The following is a 24,079-nucleotide window of genomic DNA, read 5'->3' on the forward strand; positions in this document are numbered from 1 at the left end:
AAGACATAGGGCAAGGTTACCAGAGTTATGGACACAGGCAGTTCCAACTAAGCCATAAATAAATACTGTCAGCAACTGCTACTAGACTAGCAGCTGACTGCCCCAGGGTTTCCCCAGGGGTTCTAGAGAGCAACCCCCATGCCTCTTTGCCAATCCCACAGGGAAGGATTGCTGGTAGAGGGGACTAGGCTCTGGGAAAGCTGAGTATGAAAATCTCAGGTTGCCAGGTGGATTGAGATGGCACTTACCAGGACTCAGAGAGGCCATGCTGGTGGTAGCCTCTGGTCTGTGTGACCGCAGAATTCCAGGATCTGGGGACAGGTCTGGGGTAGAGGCTGATGTGGAGGGAGGGCAACCGATGACAGCGGTGGCAGAAGACAATACAGTCTGAGGCTTGAGGTGGGAGTCACTGGGCCGCTGGAGGGCATCAGCTGGCAAGGGGTCAGGTGCTGTGGGGGCTACTGTGGCAGGGAAGAAGTTCTCTCTGCTGTCCTTGGGGTGCTTGGGGGTGGTGGGTGCGTCCCCTGAGGCCTGCGATGGCAAAGGCAAGGTAAAGAAGGTCAATGGGGCCGCCCTCAGAGCACGCATTACCCTGTCCCACCGCAGCCTAATTCAGTCCCACAGGACACTTCTTCTGGGCCCTGGAAGCCAACATAACACCATACATTACTCTGAGGTTCTTGCTGGCTGTGCCAGAGAGCTCAAACATTCTACCAGGACACAGCTGCCACCGACACACAGCCGAGAGTCAGCTCCTCTTCTCTGGAGACACCCACCATGCTTAGCAGAGCCTCATGAAGACCTAGCTTACTTCTCTGTCCCCTCCACAGTGCCAGTCGAGAAGGACCCATTCACCTATATCTCTATGGAGGATGTAGGCCCAATCTTGGGGCTGAAGGAATGGGCGGTAAACCTACGAGAGTGACTTTCCAAGGGAGAAAAAATGAACTAGTTTCTTCCCCAAGCTTGAGACCCTCAGGCCTAATGCTACTGAATTTGGCCACACAGGCCTTTCTTTCACCTGCAGCCTGGCCTTTGGTTTCCAGGAAGCCCTTAGAGGCCTCTGACTCTCCATACAGTTTCCTTTGCCTTGGTACCCATTGGTGTTTTCTCTTCTGACATGTTTCTCCTAAGATGTCTCACATGATGGGGGACAAGTCTGCAAGTTCTGCTTCTGGTGGCTGTCTAGTGCCGGGAGAAGTTAGTTCATTACAAGATGAGGCAGGAGGCCACAGCAAGGCTAGCAATGCGCAAGAGGGCAGACACGAGTGAGAGTGAGGGCTACCTCCCTGCCTGTCTTCAGTCAGGAACAACCTCAGCAGCAAGTGACTGCATCTAAGGAGGCCCATGGTGCTTTCCAGGGACACACCAGGCTGCCACAGCAACAGGGACCCCAGCAAACAAAATGGAAATTCCTAAAGGGGCAGGAGCTCTTGGCTCTAAATGCTGGTGTCTTCCTAATGCTGGCCAGAAGTAGGCCTAGGCTAGCTCTAACTGTCTCAACTGCTCTTCTCAAAGTGCAGGCTTGTGGGACTCTGGGAAGGGGTGAGGTGGAGTGGCTTTGGAAGAGACCCGGATGTACAGCCTGCCCGCAGTCCCAACCCCTGGGATGATCATAGGGGACGACATGAGGTTTAATGGGAAACTGGAGGGCAGCCCGCTAGGTAGTGTCTCCTCGAAGAGGGGAGACACAAGATGTAGAGATACAAAATAGCCCTCAGACTGGGCCCCCAGGGACAGAGCTGCTAGCCAGACCTAAATGGTGTGTGGTAGAGAACCTAGGACAATCCTAGGGGCACCCCATCCCAGGGGGATCTGGGGAGTGGGTGGCAGGCCCTAAGGACCATTTGTCTGGCTCTCTTCTACTCTGGCTCTGTATCCCAGGAGGTGACCTGACACTGCCTAGCAGCAGGCAGTCTATCCCATTACCCCATTACCTAGCCTGGTGTTTTTTCAAGGGTCGCTGGTAGCAGAAACCACTAGTGACCCAAATGGTATCGATATGTGTAGGTCTTGGCTTCAAGTAGTCCTCCTTCCCTTTAGCTGCCTCCTCTAAGAAACCAGATTCCACCCTGTCCTTAATTTAATACTGCACCAGTAAAGGGAGGGGGTTTGGTACTTCCTGAATGTGTTTAACACTTAAGCCCATTCAAAGTCAGACACAAGCTGGGCATGGAAGTATACACTTTTCTTTTCGAGGCAGTTTCTCTGTGTAGCTTTCTTTGAGTTCTTTGTCCTGGAACTTGCTCTGTAGACCAGGCTGGCCTTGAACTCATAGAGATCCACCTGCCTCAGCCTCCCAAGTGTTAGGATTAAAGGCATGTGCCACCACTGCCTAGTGAACGTACACATTTGTATTCCCAATACTCAGGAAGCTGAGGCAGGAGACTGCCAAGAGTTATAGGCCAGCCTGGGCTACACAGCAAATCCCAGGCTTTGCGGACAACAATCAAGTGGTGAGGTCGGCTGGCTGGTTGGTCAATCCTACCAAGGATTCTGCTTCTCATCTAGGAAGCTGACCCACAGCCTGCACGCTCAAAGATGAATCAATCCCTGGACCCTTAGACCTAGGGTCTGACAGTGTTGATCACCCCTATTCTACCAGGAGGAAGCCTGTCTGAATCCCTAAGATACCTGCCAGTTGCTGGGGCTCCTAGGACAAGGCAGCCCAAAACCACTGGGTCACTCCTAGGATGAGAAGACAGACCCACAATGACACAGACACTGACCACGGCCACTGACAAGAAGGCTGTTTTGCCTTTTCTGACCTGTAGCTCTCAAGGCTTTACAGGGGTGACTCTTTGTCCTGCTAGACCTGCCTCCAATTCCTCCTAGGCTGTTCTCTGGCAAGATTCAACATGAGCCCAGGTCTCCCCACTCTTTAAATTTGAGACAGGACCTCTCTAGCCCCTCGCTGTCCTGGAACTCGCTGTATAGACTAGGCTAATCTAGAACTCACAGAAATCCACCTGCCTCTGCCTCCTGAGTGCCAGAATTAAAGGTGTACCCACCACATCTGGTCACCAGGAGCTCTATCTTTGGCCTAGAGGGGCTTCTCTCAGCCCATCCCAGGAGGATCTTACTCTCGCTGCCATCTTCCCCTGAATACCCTGGCTTGGGATGAGCCCTACCACACTCAGTGATTCCCCCTACAGGCTCTGCCTGCGCCCCACATTCCCTATTGCTTCGGTCCTAGTAAGCCAGGTTCTAGAATCACTCCTGTACTGGTCACAAAGGTTAAGGCCCATCTATCTACTTGTGAAGGAGCGAAAGCATAGCACCTTAGGACCCACATGTACGTCTGAGTCCTGTCAAGGCACTACCATGCTGGGGTTGTGACCCATTATCCAGAAGCCCATACACTTCCTGCTCTTCCCCCTGGGCCCATAGTGACCACAGGAACCAGTTCCAGGGCACATTTGCTTCTGGAGCTGCAGTGCAAGGCTTTGGTGTGGGACAGGTTCTGTATGAAGGGTGGCATAGGCTGGGGAGTTAGTGGGATGTGTGTACAAGGCAGAGCTTACCTGTCTCTGGGTAGCAGCCCCAAGGTGAACCTGACAGAACTTCACAGCCTGCTCCAGTGCAGTCTCCTCGTCCACCTGAACAGAGAGATGCCTAAAATGAGGGAACCTAGGCCACAGTGCCTGACCCTTAGGTGCTATATTAACCCAGCTCAAGAAGGGCACTTCTATGTGGACTCTCCTCAGTGAGGACCACACCCAGCAACCAAGTCTCATCCATGTGGGGGATGCAGCCCAAAGGCCCATGTACCAGCTGCTGCTGTTTAACCCTCAGGCCACATCAAGTTACTTCCCATTGCCAGTTATTTGTGTCCTTCAGGGCTGAGATTGACAGAGGCCTCAGACCCCAGTGAAGCTTTCAAATTCAGCTGAGAGCTGGGCTTTGCAGTACATGCTTTTAATGTTAGTACTTGGGAGTCAAGAGGCAGGATTGAGTGTCTCAGGCCAGCATGAATTACACAGTAAGACCCTGTTTCAAAACAAAACCAGAGTAGCTAAAGTGGCTGTCACAGGTTGGTTTCTGCTCTACCTTGAGAGTAGGATGTTGATTCCAATGGGAGGAGCCCTCTAGAAGCCCACGTAGGATGGTGAGTGTGTACCACAGACTAAGAGCCTAGCACGTGGAGGTCAATATGAGACTAGAGGTGTAGGGCATCACAAACAAGCACATGTGCCTTAAAGGAGATGGCCACATATTGTCAAGAGAAGATGGGGACAGGCAATGTAGGAAGGGACCGGTTCTCCCTGCAGGAAAAGCGGCCGCACCTATGCTGTTCCTAGGAATTCATGGTGGAGAGGATCTCAAAGGTGTCATGTGAGAAGCCAACCACTAGAACAGTCACCCCCATCTGCACTGGCCACAAGTTCTGGGGATTCCTCCTATGGGAATAATGCATCTGTTTGGGGGTGGGGATCAAACAGACCAAGAAGGGTGGCAGACTCTCTGGGTTGCCATGCTTAGACTCCAGTTCTGTGCTTTAGACTGGGTACCACAATCACCCATCTCAGGAAGAGGCTCAAGTGTCTCCTCACAGTGATGGGACCAGGGGCTTCCACACTCCTGTGTTGGACTTATACTGCAGTCTTCCTTAAAGGCTGAATTCACACGTACACCTCATTGTTTTCTGAGTCTAAACTTATTGCCTGCTCATCAGAGAAAAACCTCAACAAACAAACAAGCAAAGTATACAGTGGGAAAGGGGTAGGCACAATACCTAAAGCCTACCTCCAGGGTGGGCCCCTGATACATGTGGCCCCAAGAAGGAACCTTCTGGAGAACAGAAGGCCCAGGCAATGAAGGAGTCTGAGACACATGTGGCCCTGGGGTCAGGGCAGCAGCTGCCTACCTGCTTGATGAGCATGTAAGTCTCCGACATGATCTTCTCAATGCGGCCCAGGTCACAGGCCATGCCCTTCTGGCCCTGCTGCCACACTCGATAGGCATCCAGCAGGAGAGTCTTGCCAGACTCTGTATCCTCCAGGAGTTTCCTTTTGCGATTAGGCCTTGGAGGTGCCTCCTCAGGATGGCCAACTCCCCTGGCTCCCGTGGTGGGGGGAGTAGCAGTGGTGGTGGGCGTTGCTGGGGTTGGTGTAAGTGGAGTGGGTTGTTGTCGGGTACTGATGCTCAGTTCCTCTAGAGAAAGCTCAGCGGACCGGCTCTCAGGGCCCCTGTCCCTTGGGGGGCGCCCTGGAAGCAGAGGTGAAGTCTGTTCCAAGTCTGGGTGGTGAACACCAGCCTCAATGGTGTCCATGGGTTCAGTGGGCCCTGCCTGGGGACTCTCTTTGTCTTTCCGCTCCCCACCCTGGTCTGTGCTGTCCCTTGTGTCTGTGACCACTGGTAATTGGCTGAGAGGGCCCACTCTGCCCCCTGGCTCAGGCCCTGGTCCTGAGCCATCAGCTAGAGGTAGCTTCTTGGATTGGGGGAGGCTTTCCTGGCCATCCTCGGGACTGGCTTTGTGTGAGACATCAGTGGTCATCCTGGCTCCGGAGTGGCCACAGCCCTTGGGTCCTGGGTGTTCTAACCCCTACAAGAAAAACAGACAAGTTAACTACTGTGGGTTCGCTGATCTCAGAGCCTCTATGGGTCTCTCGACCCAACTGCCATTCCATCTGGTTATGCACATGTGCCAACTGGACAAGACTGGGTTCCAGTCACAGACGAGGGGGCGAGCCGAGAGTCCCATTCTCTGCTCCCGTGGCATCCACCCTCCTCACATAAGGGAGTGTAGGGCAGGTTGGACAATGGGACTCTTACTCACTGCTTCTGGGATGGCACAGCCTGGTTTCCCAGGGGCGCTGTGCTGTGAGCCTTATGGGGTGCTGACATGGGAAGGAACTGTGCAGGGCCTTACTGTGGCTGCTGCAGAGACTTGTTTTCTTAGGCCCTCACATGCAAGACCTGGGCCGCGGTGTAGGAGGCTGACATACCTCTGCAAGCTCACTCAGTGTGTCCTCCAGCACTTTCACAGTGAGAACGAAAGCCCGCTGGGCCAGGACCTGGCGGTCAGCATCTCGCAGATATTTCCTGCGGTCACACAGGGACAGAAAGAATGGGACAGGGTCAGAAACCATATAGTGCAGCTAGGTGGTGAGCCAGCACTTACCTCGGGAGCACTTGGGAACACAGTCACATATTCATATTCAACAAGCCTCTGACTTGGTCCCAGTGACTGCCCAGAGCCCTCTGGACTACAGGTTAGCCGGAGATCAGTGCTATGGTGGGCTAAGTGCCAGCTCACAGAAGGCTTGGGGGCTAAGTTCCTCTCCCTTGGGTTGGTTTCTGGGATGCTTATGCTTTACCGTAAACATAGCATCTCCGGGTACGCCATCCCCAATCTCTATGCATGGCAGCTGTGGCAGACAACCTCTGTCTATGTGTCCCATCCTTCTGGCCAATGAAGCCCTGAGAGCTGTTGAGGCCCAAGACCTCTGCTGCCTGGCTATTTTCTGATTGTCTATCCCCGACACCCCATGCTCCTCAGTGCCTCTGAGAGCCCCATGTTGGACAGAAGGGAGGGTCTAAGTGTGGAGACTAACAGCATGTAAGCCCTAGGGTGTTTGAGGCAGAGGCAGAGTAATTGAGTTCTAGATACTAAGAGATGTCCCTTAGGACAGAGGGAAGGCTGTGGCTTCTGGACCAAAAGATCCCAGAGCCAGATGGGACAGTGGGGACAAGCCTGGGAAGATAACAAGCCAGGCTGGTATGTGGTGGCTCACTCACTTGCCCTGGTCTGGTGTCCGCTGCAGCATGGAAGACACCTTCAACAAGGTGCTATGGTCCCGGAGCTGGGCTAGAACTTTGAGGAGCAGCACGATGGAGCGGTTCATGTGCCAGGCAAAGCTGCCTGGCCGGTCAATCTCATCCACGGGGATCCGCCAGATGCCCTAAGGGGTAGACAAAGGTAAGCTAAGGAACGCCGTCCCTGGAGCCCTGGGGACGCCCCTCCTGAGGTCCCCTCAAGCCTGCCACTGTGTTTAGGGCCTAGCCAGGGATTTCTCAGCCCTGTCTTGCCACCCAAAAGAGATGGGCATGGCTGCCTCTACCAAGTCCCTTCTCACCCAGGGCAGAGGATGGTACCAGTGAGTTTCCATGGCCGTTTGTCCAAGTCCAAGTCACACTAAGTGAGCTGAGCCTGCTTCACTCATGATCCTCCTGCCTCAGTCTCCTCTTTTCTATCCCACATGCTCACTGGACCTGTTCCCTATGGTGGCTTTCACGCTGTTCAAACATTTCTCTGCACAGGTATTGGCAAAGACACAGGAACGACTCCCAAGGGAAGAATACAGAGCCAGAGGGGACCGGCAAAAATGCTGCTGGAGGTCAAGCCCCTGCAGTCTCACTTTCTCAACCCCAATGCTACCCAGGCCCCCACCACCTCTGTCATATCATCTGGCTTTGGTGGAGTGCTGCCATCTCTCGGCTCACATCGAAGCATGAGGTATTGCCCTCCTTCCCTCCCGCTGTCACCAGTACCCTTGTGGTGACAAGCCTGGCATCTGACAATCACTTGTTGGGTGCCATCACATGGATGCCAGAGGGAAGGAGTGACGAGCTGTTTGACACATGACTTCAGCAGCCTGGAAGAAGCTGGGGGGGTCCCTGTAGTCAACCTCAGAGAAGCTCCAGCCAGCCCAGGCCCTAGATCTTGACAGGCTTCATTAGGGGTTTTTCGGGTCTCAAGTGCCAGTCACAGGTATTAAAGTAGCATCCACGTGGTACTCTGTTCTCATGGTGGCTCGCCGACTATTAGTGGTTCGTGCCCAGAAGTGTAAACCCAAGCTCTAGCAGGCCAAGGGGATGGGGGTGGAAGGAAGGCAGGGCATCTCAAGATGACCTGGAAAAGCTTAATGCCCTCAGTCCTTAGCACCACAGCCTCTATACTAGGCCACAAGGAGAACCCACTTGGCAGGCTAGGGACTGAGAATATCCACCCCCAGGACAGCAAACACCATTACATATTCCTCAGATACGTATCTATAACAGCTTATAAAAAGCCACACAGTGTGTGTGTGTGTGTGTGTGTGTGTGTTACTCTCAACTACATCAGTTGGCGTGGGAGGCAAGGACCTGCTTCCCTGCTCCTAGGGCTAAGGCTAGCCTAAGACAGACTACAGTGGCCATGAAGGTATCCACAGGTCCAGCGGTGTGAGGCTAGGTAAGGGCTCCATTTGATCATAGACATCACACACAGTGGAGCTCAGAGAGCAGGGAAGAAGCCTTCTGGAGCTACAGACTCGAGGGGCTACCCAGAACTGGGTGGACCTCACCACCCACAGCTTTGAGGAAAAGATCCCTGTGGTATTCACAAGAATACCACACCTGTACCAACCTCCACAACTGGCTGCAGTAGCTCTTCAGTCTGGATGGTAGGGAGAGTCACCCCGAGATCTGGTGTGACCAGGTAGGTGCCTTTTTCCAGATCCCCCTGCCCAGCACACACACACTTGGAGAGGCCTGGAATCAACCTGGATCCACAGAAGTCTCCCCACTTTATTCAGACCTCAGGATGGCAGAGGATCTGCCTGACTTCTCAGAGATGCGTTCAGAACCAGGCATGGTAGTGCACACTTCACCTCTAGTGCTCAGGAGGCAGAGGCAGGGGGATCTCTATGAGTCTGAGGCCAGTCTAGTCAGCACAGCAACTTCCAAGCCAACCAGCCGGGCTACATGGAGAAACCCTATCTCAAAAGTCACCCCCTCACATACACATTTGCATCTGCTCTTCTGACCTGTGACCAGAGGAGCAGGGAAGGGGGTCCTGCTCCAAGCCAGTGGTACTGACGTGCAGACACAGGAAGGCTGAGCAAAGCACAGAGGCAGGGACCTGGGGGGCCTCAGACACCAGCTAAGGGTGGGGGTATTGGATACTGTTATGCTGTCTAACAGTTATACATACTGGAGCTAATCACCCCTGGTTAACTCTGGTTAATTAGCAGAATGGAGTTTTTCTATATGGCACAGGGTTGCTCCCAGGGCTGAAGCCTTTATCAACTGGCCCCAGGGCTTTGGGTGTGCTAATGAAGCACTGTTAACCTCTGAGTACATCCCTAGTCCTTGTTTGAGAGAGGTTACACTATATACACAGGCTGGTCTTAAACTCTTGGCCCTCCTGGCTCAATTATATATGTGTGGACCAAGCTAGGTTCCATTGGCCTTTTAAATTTTCTATCTCAACTGCCTCTCCAACTTCCTTGAGTCCTTTTGACTGACACAAGCCAGATTCCATGCACACGAGTGTTTGTTTATGTCCTTCCACAGCCTCTGCCCAGCCAATAATCCCAGTGTCTTCCCAGGTCCATGTGATATCTGGTCCCTCTTCTACGAAGTTCCTGTGGCTTGCTTTCTCTGATGTGAAGGAGATAACTCAAGGCCAGCCTTTCTTATGGCTTTGCAGCTGGCTGTGTGTGGACAGTCTATCTGGGTACAGGCTATCTGTGCTAGGGGGACAGATCCTAACCTTCCCCGCCTCTTTCTGGAAATTTCCATGTTCAACTGTGTGAGGCAGGAGGGAAACAACGGTGTTCACAGCAAACAAAGCTCTTCCAAGCTCCAAGTGTATACGACTCCCACACTTGGGGGACATGGGAACTGCAAGAAGATAAACTGACCCTTACCTAAGAGGCAGCCAGTGCCAGGTGACAATGTTACGGTTCCAAACAGTGTTTGAGCACGGTCCACCTGGCTAGGTGAAACTATCACACCATAAAAAAGTGAGCTGAGAAGGTGCTACCAGCAATGAATTGTGTTTGGCCACATGTAGGGTGTGCTGGGAAGCAGAGGAGACTCTGGCAGATGTTAAGGGGCACAGGAGGCCAGGAGTCCTGAAAAGGCTCTCATTCTTCAAGCTGAGGATTGAAGGCACAGTGCCTCAGGTCGCCTTCCCATGCAAGAGCAGGACTAGAAAGGTCCAACCCCCTCTGGGGACTGTAAAAGACCTGTCAGGCAGGTAAGGTGGATGGCTGCAAGGGAATCACATTCAATACCAGGGGAAGAGAAAACCAACAGGGAGGGATTGTTAGCAACAGTACTGCACCACAGCATGGCTAGCTGAGGGATCTCACCCCTGTGTCTCCCAGAGCACCCAACGACAAAGGTATTAGTGCAGAGAGGCCGAGTTTCCGACGCACTATGCATGGGTATGGTTTGGATCCCTACCTCCTTTTCACTTCCTTTTATAACACAGCAGTACTGAATCCAGAAAGAACAAGGCAAGTCCCAGGAAGAGCGGAAAGGATCCACAGATGCCCCTGACAAATACTCCAAATGAGCCCTAGGAGGCTTGAAATCCAGCAGCTGCAGAGGCTGCTCTCTCCTGGCCCTTCCCTAGAGGAAGTAGTGCTGGAAGGCACACTTGCTGGGCAAGGTTGGCTCACTCAGGCCTCATCTGTTCATTTACTGCTCCACAAGACTCTTGATTTACTGGGTACCATCTCCTCCCTGTTTCCTGTTAACAGGTCCCTTCTCTTTCCTGGGCATGCAGCCAGAAGGTAAACTAGCAGGAGCCCTTGGGATCTCCTTTGCCCTCTCAGCATGGGGCTATGTGTGCAGATGGAGACAAGCCTGGGTAGGCAGAGGAGTGTTCCTGTGGCCACCACACTGGCCTTTGGAGACAGCTGAACTGAGAAAGGGCAGAGTCATGAGCCAGCAGGATAGAAAACAAGCCAACTATGCCTTCTGCCTGAGCTAAGCAGAGTCCAGCTTCTGTGTTTACAGCTCCAGGATGGACTGGGCAGAGCCCTTTCCTAAAGGAAAAAGCTGGAACTCACCTCTCCCTGACTGCCCCACCAAACCCACCCCAGAGAAGGCATCAGAGCTCTCAGGAGGAAGGCAGGTACCCAGCAGGTAGACAGCTAGTCTGTTCTGTCTCCCTCACCACAGTCCACAAGTGAAAAGGGATGGGGCCAAGCAGAGGCCACATAGCACCTAGCCCAAAGCCCAGAAGAAAAAGGCACGGACCTCTGGAGGATGTTAGGGGAAGCACGGTCTGAGCTGGGCTGGAGCTAGTATGGAAGGAGCCTGCAATGGAGCTCATGCCGTAGTAGGAACACACGCTTGAGAGCTGGCAGCATTGCTGGAGTCAGAGGGCATCAGGGACCCCGACCCCCAAGGAGGTCCCTATGTAGGACTATGCTTTCCCACCCCTGCAGGCATGCACGCCATCTTCAATCAGCCTCACTTGAATCAGAGTTGTGGTGTCACCAAGACTGGATTCCCTGGCGGTCAGTGTCGCTGGGGAGAATGCTTGCTCAGAGCAGTCAGGGGCCTTCCCAGCAGCCCCAGAGCACTTCCAAACACCACATTGTGCTCAAGTTTCTCCTGTATGCCAAGTACTTCATCCCAAGCATCTCAGCCCATCTCCGTTCCTCAGAGTGGTTCTGGGCTCCTGGATGACCGATGAAGTCACTGAAACACACACTGGCCACTGAATAATTTATGCAGTCCCAGACTGGGCTGAAGGCTGGATACAAGCTCCCAAACCATCCTCCCAGTGTCCTCCTGCTGTGGAGGCAAGCTTCAGCCCACCCCACAGCAATGTGAGTCTTGGGGCGGATGGAGGCAGGGCATGGGCACTGCTGTGAGGGTTCTTGAAGCCTTTCTCAGAGGAGCAGAGAGCTGTGTCAGTGGAGGTAGTGGGTAAGCCTGAGTAGCACCCACTAATGCTCACCTACTCACAATGGACTGGAGAGCAGCGTGGGCGGACAGGCCTGGCCAGGAGCTGGTGGAGCTGTGCCTTCCATTAATGGCAATCTCGGGGAGTAGTACACCACAGAGGTGGCACACTGCATTGGCTCCTGCAGGTATGAAGCACTTTGCCTGGGCTACCGTCTCTTGACATCCCTGCATGCTGCAGTTAGGGGAAGCTCATTCCTGCTGAGACCCAGGCTCCTCTTTCCCTACATTACAGACTCAGCAGCCAGTTCATACTCCCCTGCGGGCCTTGGTGTAGGCAAAGCTCGTCCATGCACACTTCTGGATCTCAGAACCTACATACCTGTCCTGGGGGCTGCTAAACACAGCCTCTTTACTCAGCCAGAGCCACTAGCACAGCACCCGGAGCCGCAGATTCAAGTTTAGATCTGGTTCTCCCGGCACACTGTAGAAACAGTTACAGCCCATGGCTATTCTAAGATTCCTACCTTTCAGTCACAGATCCTCAAGAGCCCCTTCTCTAAGGCACAAAGTACCCTGGAAACTTGCCTGGAAGGGTGCCTTTGGGAAGGCCAGGAAGGAAAGGAGGTGGGGAGGGAAATGGCCCAGCCAGATCTAGATGGTGGTGGGCAGGGGAGGACTTGGAGTTTCATTCTCCTGCCACACTGGCAGAGATAGCCCAAGCTAGCCCTTCCCAGAGAGAATGACTGAGCTCAGGAGACCTGCTCAAGGATGTCCAGTGATGGTGGGACCAGGAGCAGGGGTCTCTTGCCCTCACCTCGGAGCCTCTTCCCATGCCCCTCTTTAACACTCCCAAAGGGAGGAGCGGGCAGGGTTTTGAACCATGTGTTTCTCACATCCACTCATCTCAGCGCAGGGCAGCCTCCGCCGAAAGGCTTGCTCATGGATGGGGCGGCTGGTCGCTGGCTGGTGTCCCTCCACTGGTAGCATAGGTGCTTCAGAGGCCCACTGCAGGAGAGGGTCTTTAGCCTTGGTTCTCCCAGGGCTTGACTGTTTCCCCTAGCTATCCCCTGCTGCCACACATGGGACTGAGGTATGACACTTGTTCTGATTTGCCATTCTCAGTGCCATGCCCAGTAGGGCACCAGGCCAGGCAAGAGGGCAATCAGAGGAAGGATCTCATCTGGGGGTACCTAGAAAGGCTGTAAAGGAGGCAGCACATGGCACCTCCAGCGGCACTGACAAGGAAAAGGCAACAGACTGTGCACAGGCTATGTGGCCTGAGGAAGCAGGTGGGATACTAGGCAGATGGCAGTAAATTCTCCCCTCTCTACCTCACCGAGGCTCCCCATTCAAGGGGTCTGAGTCTGGCTGGGGTCTGGCAAGTTGAGGCCAAGACTGACTCCAGCTTTTGACCTCGGTTCAAGGGCCTCAGTCTTGGACACAACAGTTGCCCTGGCGCAGCCCCAGGACACTGAGCTGCTACAGGCAAGAGGGCAGATGGACAGATGACAGGGCTGTGCTGCTCTTGAGGACCTCATGACATATGGAATAAATCTGGGATGGGGGCAGAGCTCCCAAAGCCCGAGGAAAAGGAAGTCCACCAGTACAAGAATCCAGGAAACAAGGATGGTACACTGTTGCCTATGGGGCCTACCTGCAGACTGAGCAGAAAACTAATGTTCTAGATTAAAAGAAAAAAAAAATCACAAGATATTGACTCCAATTCTCTTAAAGAAGGGGTGGTAGAGCAACATTCCAGCCATGCAGGTCCAATTATAGGAGAGACTGGCCAGTGAAATAAGAGGCCAAGAGAGCAGAGACTCTGAGGGTGTCTGGGCAAAGCCAGAGGAGACAGGAGTGGGAGGCTGTGCCTCTGCTGAGCAGACAGAAATACGAAATGGGCAGCTGAGAGGGGATCAGGCAGTAGCAATTTCCTTGGAGTCAGCCCCATAACTTGGGAAATCCTGAGCACAGGGAGGTATTTCCCATGTCATCAAAACCATCTCCTTGATAACAACCACAGAACCCTTTGACCCATAGGACATGGGCCACAGTTGGCATCTGAGCTCATTTTCAGGGTCAATATGAAGAATGATGGGTTGGAAAAGGAAAGCTGACAGCTGGCGGACAGCCATGGGACAATGGGGCGAGCAAGGCTTTCTAGAGCAGCATACTCGAACAACCCTGTCCACCGAAAATAGCACTGTGAGTCCCCAGGAGAAACCCCATTCCTCTCCCTGGTAGAGGTGTTCCTATGGTCCCTCTAGGTATGGGCACATGGTGAGCAGGTGAGAGCAAGAATCCTATTGCAAGAGTAGACAAAGGGTAAAGGAACAGATTGCTGTTAGCAATGAGTGGCTGAGCAATGGAGTGATGGCGCTTCAGCAAGGTAGAGCTCAGGGCTCAGCAACTCCTTCCCCCAAACCCCAGAAAATCACAGAAACCTGTGCAGACACCAACACAGCCTCAAAATTAACGGCCTGACTCCAAGGAGCCAGGGATGGCCCCATACAAGGGACAAGGGCATCCTACAGTCTTGAGGTGACACCTGTCGCCCACTAACACACACAAACCACTCAGACAAGACGACCTAGAGAGGTGTGTGAGCAGGGTCTAGAGAGATGCTCTCAATATTGCTGAGCTCCTGGACTGACTACACCTCTTGGGGCAAACAACTCCTCGGTGACTGCCCAGCATCTCCCACATCAGATTTCAGTGCTCTTGCTCTGAAGAGACTAGCTCCTTTGTGAGCCAGCAAGCAGCAGGAAGCTGAGGCTACAGCAGAACTCTCCCACCAGCTCTGCGTTTTACACCCTTTGTCCCCAGGAAGAAGTGCATTAAGGATGCTGGCAGTCAGCGCCCTGAGTAGCGCCCATGGGTGCCCATGGCCTCTTGTATAGATGCTCTCTCTGGCACCCTCCTCCTGCTCAGGAATTTCGGTGTTTGACTCTAGGGCTGCTTTCTAGGTAGGTAGCTCCTCATCTTTTTTGATGCCCTGAGGAGAGAGGGGCCCCGCAGCACTTCTGCTCCATGCCTAAGATGGAGGGGAACCGGGAGCCTTCCCCCCACCCTCCTGCAAACCAAACACCAGAGGGGACAGAAGTTTCTGCAATGAGTACCTCATAACCATATGGAAGGCAATCTGTGGTCTCAGGACTGTGCAGAGGCCATCAGGGACACCCTCCCTCTCCCTCATAAGGTCCTGACTGTCCAGGCAGGGCTACCGAGGATAAGGGATTTCCCCATGCCATTACAGGTAATGAGTCCTCAACCGACTCAGGCAGGGGCTGGGGAAGCCTGAAATTTGCCTGCAGCTGGCGTCTGCTGTTTCCAGCCTTTTCTGCCAAATGAGACATATCATGCACTAGGTCCCCTCCCCTCCCCCTTCTGGGAAAAGCAGAACCGACAACAACTGAGCTGGGGGAGAGCCTGGCGGCCGGCCCTGCCCCCACGTGCGGAACTAGAAGCGCCCATGCCAAAGCGACCCCTACTCCAACCCTACCCCTCCTCCTACTCTTGAGTACTGAGTGGCTAGGACCCTGGGCCCGGTGTTCCGAGCCGGCCCGCACTTGCAGAGAGCTGGTACCATCCTCCCGCCCCCGCACAGCGGCTATTTATAGCTAGGGAAGCACCGCGCCCGGGCGCCGCTGCCCATCCCGCCCGGCGGCCCGCTCACCATCCCCGAGAGCGGCACCGCACAGCTTTTCGTCAGCGCCTTCTGCCGCGAAGTTGTTGCAGCTAGTGGCTTTCGTTTTCGCAGGCGCACACCCACGCCTGGGCTCCGGCCCGGGGCTTGGTCGGGCTGGGCTGTCCTGGGTTTGCTGGGCGGGCTCAGTACAGACTCAACCAGCGCCAGCCGCCCCCGCATGCCACTACCTAGGCCAGTCTGGCCTCCCACCTGACGTTCGGTAGAACGCCAGCCCAGTACGGGCACGGGGGCACCGCACCCACAGTCGGCGACTTCCTCTGTAGAGGCGCTGGGGAAACTACGGCCCTCGGGCTTCCTGCTGCGCCTGGGGTGGGGGTAGCTGCCCGAGCCCACCGGGAGGAACTGAGCACTGAAAAGCGGAGAGCCAGGCAGGCAGAGGTGAGGTGGTCGTGCAGCCCTGGTCCCAATCCCCGCCCTCGGCCGCGGGCAAGTTCCTACCCGCCGGCTCCCCGGTGGCATCTGTGCAGGAGAGCTAGTGCAGGCGCCAGGCCATGGCCGCGGAGGCTTGCTCCTCACTCGAGGCGGGCCGGGGCGGGGCAGGCAAGAGCCGGACGGGGCCCCCGGCAGTCGCTTGGCAGCACAACTGACGGGGTCCCTGGCCTAGCAGCCAGGGGCTGCGCACTGGTTGAGGGGTATCTTGTGGACAGTCCTTGGCACAGGAAGCTGTGGGACGAGGAGGTGAGGAGTTCGGGAGGCAGGATGGCAATGGCTAAGGGTAGCATGGGGGTGGGGGCAACCTTCCACCTGCAATGGGGCTCCAACGTGAACAGTACCCTTCCCTCATTTGTGCCACACAGGGCCTTGTGGTAGGTAGAGGTGTAAGTTGTAAGAGGGCCACACACAGAGCTGTCAGTTGGGACTACAATGAAGACTTCTGGAGTAACATCCTCAAAGAACGCATAACGACGATGTCACCATCAGACCTCCAGTGAGCTCTCCAGATGGAAGCCAGCTATTTTCCCACCTGGGGCTGCCCCCCTCCCCCATGCCACTACATGGCATGGGGAAATGGGCCAGGTAAATGAGGATCCTCCCCACCGATGATGCATTATTCCTCGGAAGGTACTGAGCCTGTTCTACAGTGGAAGGGCTCAGGAGGGGAAAGTATTTTTGGCATAGAAGGGCACCCACAACACTGCACAGGGCATCTTCAACCTAGTGAGGTAGGCTGCACAGGCACTATCCACCAATTTCTGCCCAGGTTGAAGAGAACACTGCAGGAAGGGGCAGAGCACCCTACGAGGACTATGCCGTATGGAGAAGACCGTGCCTCCACACATTTCCCCTCACCGCCAGGGCCGAGTCCACTTCCTGGCCACACTCCCAAAGTGTCAATTATGACACCTCTTCTATTTCCATCTGCCTTACCCTGGCTTCTGCCCACCAGTGTCCCTAGGTTTCGTACCTTTAATCCAAACAAGGCTGGTCCAACCCTCCCTCCTCTCCACCTAGAAAATAAACCGTTTTCTGCCCTCGGAAGATGACTCTCTTGCTCAGCAATGGGCTTGCTGCTGGGGACATGGAAGAAGCAGACTTGGGCTCCTAGAGGTCATTCAGTTGCAGGTACACACCCGAGCGCAATTCTTCATGGCTTCAAATGCATGTTCCCCATGACAGGAGTTGAGAATTACCAATCTGATTGTCTCTCAACTCACTGCACCCTCACTGCATTCATACTGCTACCCTTTTGACAGACAGCACAAGTGCGAAGAGGTAGGGAGTTTGGGCACTGGTACAGTTACACAGCTGTTAAGACTGGGACCCATCATGCAAATCTGGCCAGCTCCGGCATGGATCACTTCTTGAAGTTGTCCCCAATTGTTGGAGCAGACATCATGACCAGGTGACAAAATGTCATTTGTATTTCACATAACTCATGACCTCACTTCGTTCCTTTTCTACTTCCTAAAAGATCAAGTCAGACTAAAGGAAGCTGAGAACATGTGCTCATCACCTCTACCCAGGCCAGGAAGAGGCTGTGGAATCAGTGTCCAGGAGGCCTCCAAGTCCAGTAGCAGCACCTGCTCTCCAGAGCACACCACCCTGCCATACACAGCTCTCACACACACTGTGGAGCAAATACTGGGGTGCAAACGTCTGTTGGCATCATTTTACCCCAGCCCAAGGGTCCTGGGGAAGGGTGCCAAGTGGCCTGAAGGCCCAGTACCTGTCTTTTACAGCAACAGGGAAGCATACATTACCTAAGAACTTGCAGGGTATGGGTTGAACAAGCAAAGTTTCAAGAGGGACATCCCTGGGAGAACATCCTCTGGAGGCCTTGGCCTAACCTTGTTTTTTGATGTAGGGTCCCACTGTAGTCCAGGCTCAACCTAATGGTAACCTTCCTGCTTCAATCTCCTGACTGATAGTCACTGATAGTCACTAGCCATCTTGCCCTGGACTCCTAAGCCCTGTTTGTACACCATGTGACACCCGGCACTCCGAGCCCTGGCTTGTGCCAGCCAGCTCTCTCCAGAGGCTTCATCGTCTCTAGATGATCAGCGATAACAGAGTCCCAGTGAGACCAAATATCATCTAAGACCAGAACTGTGGTGCTCTTTCTAAGCCAAGCTGAACTTGACAAATGGTTACCAGAACATACCCCTCCATGTACAGACTGCTCTCAGCATGAGAGCTAGGGGCTTCTCAGCCCATCTCGATGCTCTCACTCCACACAACTTCCCTTATGCCTTCTTTCAGATAGTATGACCAAATTCCATTAAGGCTTCCAGAAGTGTCTTCATCACCTTTCCTGAAGACTGCCAGACAATCATCTCCAGCATGCACACTACTACAAGACCCACTATTATAGTAGGGGTGCCTAGGCTAAGGGTTGGGCACGGAATCAAGTTTAGGGAGTTTAACAGTGGGCTCCAAGCTGAAGGGAGCATTCCCTTACTGTGTACCCGCAACAGGCATCCTTCTATAGAAGAACATGTCTTCTATAAAGGACTCCCCATTCACAGCCTTTGAAGGCCAGCCTCGTCTGCCAAAGGCATCCACACACCTTTGCACCGGATGCCTTTGCCCAAAGCAGTTATGCGAAGTTATATTTGAAACAGGATCCTCAGTGAAAGACTCTATGGCCAGGGAGATTCCACTCTGGAAAAACAGCCCCATGCTAAACCAATGGCTGGTTTCCCTTAGAGCCCAGAGCTAGCCCTCATTTGACTCATTGCCTCAAGAGCCCCATTCTGAATGCTTAAGCCAATGACTAAGTGTTCATTTGCAAAGAGGAACAGTGTTTAGGGCACTGGACAATCTGCACCCTGCCAGTGATGGGCTGGGGTCTATCTTAAGGTCCATGAGGCCTCGTCTTTGCTTATCTTGTTTTGTTTTGCTTTTTGAAACAGGGTTTTGCTAAGTAGCTGGCTGGCTTCAAACTCTTGATCCTCCTTGACTTAGCCTTCTGAATACTGGAATTACAAGTAGGCATCACTATGCTAGGTTCAATCAAAATTTGCTTTTGGACTGGTGCAATAGCACAGCTGGTCAAGATACTGCTGAGCCTGACAACCTGAGTTTGATCCCCAGGACCTACACGGTGGAAGGGGCCTGCAAGCTATTCTCCGACCTCTGCACATGCACTGTGGCACAGATGTAGACACATACATGCACGGCCTGTACACACATGTGCACCTACCCACTCACACTCACACACGTGCACACATGTTTTCAATCAACTAAACTTGTGTAGTTCTGTCAGGGCACTTTACCAATCTGTCCACTCTATCTCACTTTCTCCACTATCAATGAGCCTTGTCATCTATGTCCCTTTTTTCACCAAGTCCCTTCCCTGTCAAGTGACCCCTGAACACAATGGTCATGGTCGCTGTTGCTCAGTACTAGCCTGTTCTCATGTGATCTTTAACCTCACCTTGAGGTAATGTCAGGTCCTCTGTCCAGATGAAGAAATAGCCTACAAACACTAACGGGCTTCCTCACAGCTACCACAGTATGAATGGAGTCGGGAGTGGAGGGGGTTTCCTCTACATATGTGATGCAGTCTTTGGCTTGCCCCTCTCAGGCAGTTCCTGGCCCCAAGAGCCTGTCACCATGATAATCAGGCAGGGGCAACCAAGTTCAAACCCATTATCTTAGAAGTCAAACTTCCCAAGAGAGAAAGCAGGGGGAAGAAGGGAAAAGGGAGAAAGGAAAGGAAAGGGGAGGGAGAAAAATGGGGAAAATTACCCAAGCCAGGAGGCCTGGCACTGCGCTAAGAAGGAACACTGGGCACTGGGTGCAGGGTACATGGCAGAGAGGAAGTCCACAGCCTCTCAGGGATCACACCCCTCCTATTCAGAAGCTGGCATGGTACAGCTAAGCAGGTGGAGCTTGGCCCTTCCTACGTCTTCTGGAGTAGCTGCCACTACATCTGTTTTTCATTGGTTATGTGAAAAGGTTTCTTCTGGAAAGAAAGATGGAAAACCACTGACCTTATCCAATTGGCCCACCTTTGGAGAGGGAGACACTGAGGTCAAAGGGGCTGGGGACAGGAAGTCTAAAGTGGGGCAGGGCAGAGTCCTTCTCCAGTGTGTGTACACTGGGTAGCTTTGGCTTAGGTGCTTGCCTTCCCAGTCCATCCTGTTACACATAAGCTCTCTACAGATGCTCTTGGCTGGAAGCCCCAAACTGGTCCTGAGCCCTGGGCTTGATTCCTTGCTCTACTACTTGCTGGTTGTGTGACCTTGGGCAAGTCATGCTGCAGCACCTACATGAACTTCTGCATCCTCTTTTAGGGCTGTCCCAAGGACTCAGGTCACAAATGCAAAGGGCCTAAGAGTTCACCCCCTCTTCTGTCCATGAATCCTGGCCTTGCCATAATTCTCAGTACCTCTAGGCAACAATTGCCTCTGGTGGTCAGAAAAGAATGCACACCAGAGGAAGACATTCTAAAGGCTGCTTACATTTGACTTTTGTTGCTTTAAATTAGTGCCGTAATGGCAGCAGCCTGGCTCGGCAAGATTTCTAACTGCCACAACCTGGGCCTGGGTGTTTTATGCCATGGTCCACCACTGTCTTATCCCTACGTCCTCACTGTGTGCCTCCTCTTACAGACAGGGCAGGAAACTCACAGCTCTTCCCCACGTGATGGCCAGGGAGGGCTCCAGCCTAAACCTGGACTGAGTTAGTTTGAGCTGTGTGGTTCCAAAAAGTTCAGAAGCTCAGAATATGGGAAGAATGGAAAGGTCAGTGCGGGCTCTGAGTCCATGCTAACCCCTTTAAGATTCTCAAGAACAGGACTGCTTCTCCCTGGAGAACTTGAAGTGTTTCTTTTGTTTACTCTGCTTGAGCAATTGGCCCATGGATCATCTCAGCAATGCTAAAAATAGCAGGATTGCAGCAATTCTGACTACAGCCAAGAAACTCACATTTCCTCAATTGAAACTTTCCCCTGCTTTTCTGTCCTCTGATTCCCACTATGATGTGACTGGCTTCCTTCTGCCCCACCTGCAGCAGTAAGTTACTGCTGTACACCTTGGGCCAAACTAGTGAGGATGAAGCAGCTGAATCAAGCCAGGAGACCTATAAGAGTGACAGCCACCAAGAAAAAAGTGAAGGACAGAGAAGCTGGCCAGTTTTCTCACCAGCCAGGGGTAGTTACATCTACTGTCTTCAGTGACAAGCTGTCATGGAGAAGAAAAAGCCACAAGCAATGTCAGCCAATGTCTTCTGAGAAGCAGAGATCTTGTTTTAGATGAGGTAATGAGCAGCACTAAATGGGTGCTCACCACTTCCCAGCAGCAGATACCAAGTTTATAGAGCGTTAGCCCCATCCTTGAATGAGGACAGCACCAGTAAGTAAGTCTCACCAACGGGGACACCCCAGGTAGACCCTTCATGGAGTTTTCCCTACTGAGTCCTAGCAAGGCAATCTGGCCCAGGTACAAATGCACCAGCACAGCAGTCAGGAGCAGCCGCCTCTTTTTCTTCCCCAGTCTTAGGAGTGGCAGCCCCGATGAGCCTGGATGAAAATGCTACCACAAAGACCAGGTACAACCGACAGCTAAACACAGTCCAGCTCAACACTATGGCCTACCTACTGGTCCCCTGACTAACCTTACTTCCTAGGGGAGGCTACCTGACTTATGTTCTTCTGCCTGTTGCCAACCTATTTTCTCCCATAAGTAGCATTCCTGCTTGGAGTAGCTGGGCCATGTCCAGTGAAGGTACAAGCAGGTCACTTTCTTCCCCTGAGCGAGACTACCAACCTCTTTAATCATGGGCTCTACTGCTAGACACACAAGGCTCACAGACCAGTCATGAGACTGGGCCAAGTCTCGTTACCTATCAGCATCCCGGGAAACATGGATCTGAGCCTGGCTGACCCTGTGGCATGTTTACAGTGGGTCGACATGCTCCTTGGCGCCCAGGCACAGTGACAAAGAGAGCTGCTAAGTGTCGGTCACACTTGTTTCTCGGTGAAAAGATGACGCTGTGGGACCGGCCAAGGAAGCTACAGGCTATCACAAACTAGGTAGTTTCTACCCTGATGTTCCTGGCTCTGACCAGTGCACATGGTAGAGGAATCTCCCCGCTGAGAGTTACAGGGCTTCTTGACATTGAGCTTTATTGATATCTACCCAAACAAGCCTGAACTTGGGTCTGCGGTTGAGGACAAGGACTATGCACAACCAGATCAAGCATGGTGCCTCTTTGAAACCAGAAGACAGAAAGAAAGCCAAGCTTGGTAGTGGTGGCACATGCCTTTAATCCCAGCACGAGGGAGGCAGAGGCAGGCGGATCTCTGTGAGTTTGAGGCCAGCCTGGTCTACAGAGTGAGTTCCAGGACAGGCTTCAAAGCAACACAGAGGAACCCTGTCTTGAAAAACAAACAAACAAAAAAGTTAAAAAGCAAGTATGCTGGACCTGATGCTGACCAGGGGAAGGGATGCTGGACCTGATGCTGACCAGGGGAGAGAATGCTGGACCTGATGCTGACCAGGGGAGAGAATGCTGGACCTGATGCTGGCCAGGGGAGAGAATGCTGGACCTGATGCTGACCAGGGGAGAGAATGCTGGACCTGATGCTGGCCAGGGGAGGGGATGCTGGACCTGATGCTGGTCAGGGGAGGGGATGCTGGACCTGATGCTGGCCAGAGGAGGTGATGCTGGACCTGGGTATAGCAGGAACCGAGGCCTCGCCATGGCTGGATTCCTGGGCACTGAGCCAAGATATACCTGTGTTCTGGGCTGCTGCTCTCCTCTTACTCATCTCTAGGAATTCTCAAAAGATCACACATAGTCACTAGGCACTGAGCTAGGAGTGTGACAGTAATGCTTTTAGGTTTGGTGGTTTCCATAAACTGTTCCCTGCCAGGCTCTGCTGGTATCTAATGGCTCTATGGAAGGAGGGCACTGCCTGAGGACCAGCCTGGAAAGTGCGTATCTGTTCACTGGATAGGGGAAGGGGATTCCCCCAAGGCCACAGGACCAAGTGGCGGTAGTCAGAGTAGAGTGAGTACCAGTCATCCCTGCTGAGAATGGTCAGCTAGGGATCTTCAGAGAACTCTTCTCCATCTCTGGCAGATGGCTAGTCATTCAGCTGCCCCCACCAACAGAGGTCTTTCTTCCCCCTTAACCACATCAAGGCCCTTGAGGTACTAGGCTCTAGGGTTAGGGACAACAGATACTGAAAAACAAAGATGGCTCACAATGCCCATCCCTTCTCTTTATTTAAGCCACAGAGTCAGGACAAAAGACCCACTTGGGCCTCTGAGGTGGCCGCCAAGTGGGAGTGGACAAGCTCAGAGCCTAGGCAGACAAAGAGAACTAGCCTCAGGCACGGGAAGGAGCTAAGCTTCCCCTGTCACCTGCACACAGACAGAAACAATCTGTGGTGAGGACCACAGCCTGTTGAAAGATAGCTGGGAAAGACAGCATAATTCCGTGGGACAGAATCTGGCCTGGTACTGGGCGATTCGGCAGTACATGAAAGTACTAGGGGCACAGGGACTGCTCCCTGGCCTCCCGACATCTGTCCTGGAGGCTCCTGTACAGCTGAGGTGGCTGTAGCATAGCAACAAGCTCTAGAATGGTGGAAAGCATACATCTTTCGAGAAGGGGCAAGACAGACAAGATGTAGCTCAAGTCAGACAGTGAAGTATGATGTAGCCGAGAAAGTGAACGAGAGCTGCAGCCACAGGTACTAACTCTCAGCCTAGGCCACACAGAAAGGGTCTGGGTGGTACATGGGCCCACTACAAGAATGTTTTAGTCGGCTCTCCTAGAGCCAAGGTAGCCCTCATGCTTCCGGAAGACCTCAGCCACATGGGAACCAGGGTGTTTCAATCCTGTCCCTTCTGAAACCAGCTCTGGCCTCTGGGATCAATGGAAGACCTTTGGGGTTCAAGAGACTTGAAGCTCCATGTGGGTCAGTCTGTAATCATATGGATGAGCTGTGTGTGTTCTAAGTGCTGGGGACATTCATGAATCTACCTGTTGGGACCATCCTGCTCCAGAGAAGTCTTGGTCTTTGTGTGAGGCCAAAGGGGTAGAATGACCAAGTACTGAGCCTACCTGGACCCCAGATCTAAGTTTTTCTCAATGCCTTGGGTGGGAATGTGTCTACTGCCTACCTGCAGTACCCATTGCTTCTTTCCGAAAGGCTAGAAACTGGGTTAAAACAGGAAAAAAAAAAAAAAAACCCGGTCTTCTAAAATAAGCAAACATTTTTGGGGAAGATGAAAGAGCCATCTCTGGCTCTGTTACTATGGGAACACTTCAGAATCAACT

The 24,079-nt window shown here is 53.1% G+C and overlaps 1 protein-coding gene across 8 annotated transcripts in view; it reads right to left on the bottom strand.

Moving 5' to 3' along the window:
* Nucleotides 1–24,079, bottom strand: part of Cabin1 (calcineurin binding protein 1) — a 126,016-nt gene that overhangs the window by 6,309 nt on the left and 95,628 nt on the right. For all 8 annotated transcript variants that reach the window (XM_057751599.1, XM_057751597.1, XM_057751598.1 and 5 more), the window contains 5 exons: nucleotides 6,742–6,905; nucleotides 5,949–6,045; nucleotides 4,868–5,545; nucleotides 3,525–3,599; nucleotides 249–531 (listed from right to left, as the gene is read on the bottom strand). In XM_057751599.1, coding sequence (XP_057607582.1) covers nucleotides 249–531; nucleotides 3,525–3,599; nucleotides 4,868–5,545; nucleotides 5,949–6,045; nucleotides 6,742–6,905 — 1,297 coding nt within the window. The remainder of the gene's footprint in view (nucleotides 1–248; nucleotides 532–3,524; nucleotides 3,600–4,867; nucleotides 5,546–5,948; nucleotides 6,046–6,741; nucleotides 6,906–24,079) is intronic.

Source organism: Chionomys nivalis, chromosome 19 (genome assembly GCF_950005125.1).
Source record: "Chionomys nivalis chromosome 19, mChiNiv1.1, whole genome shotgun sequence".
Classification (NCBI taxonomy): Eukaryota; Metazoa; Chordata; class Mammalia; order Rodentia; family Cricetidae; genus Chionomys; species Chionomys nivalis.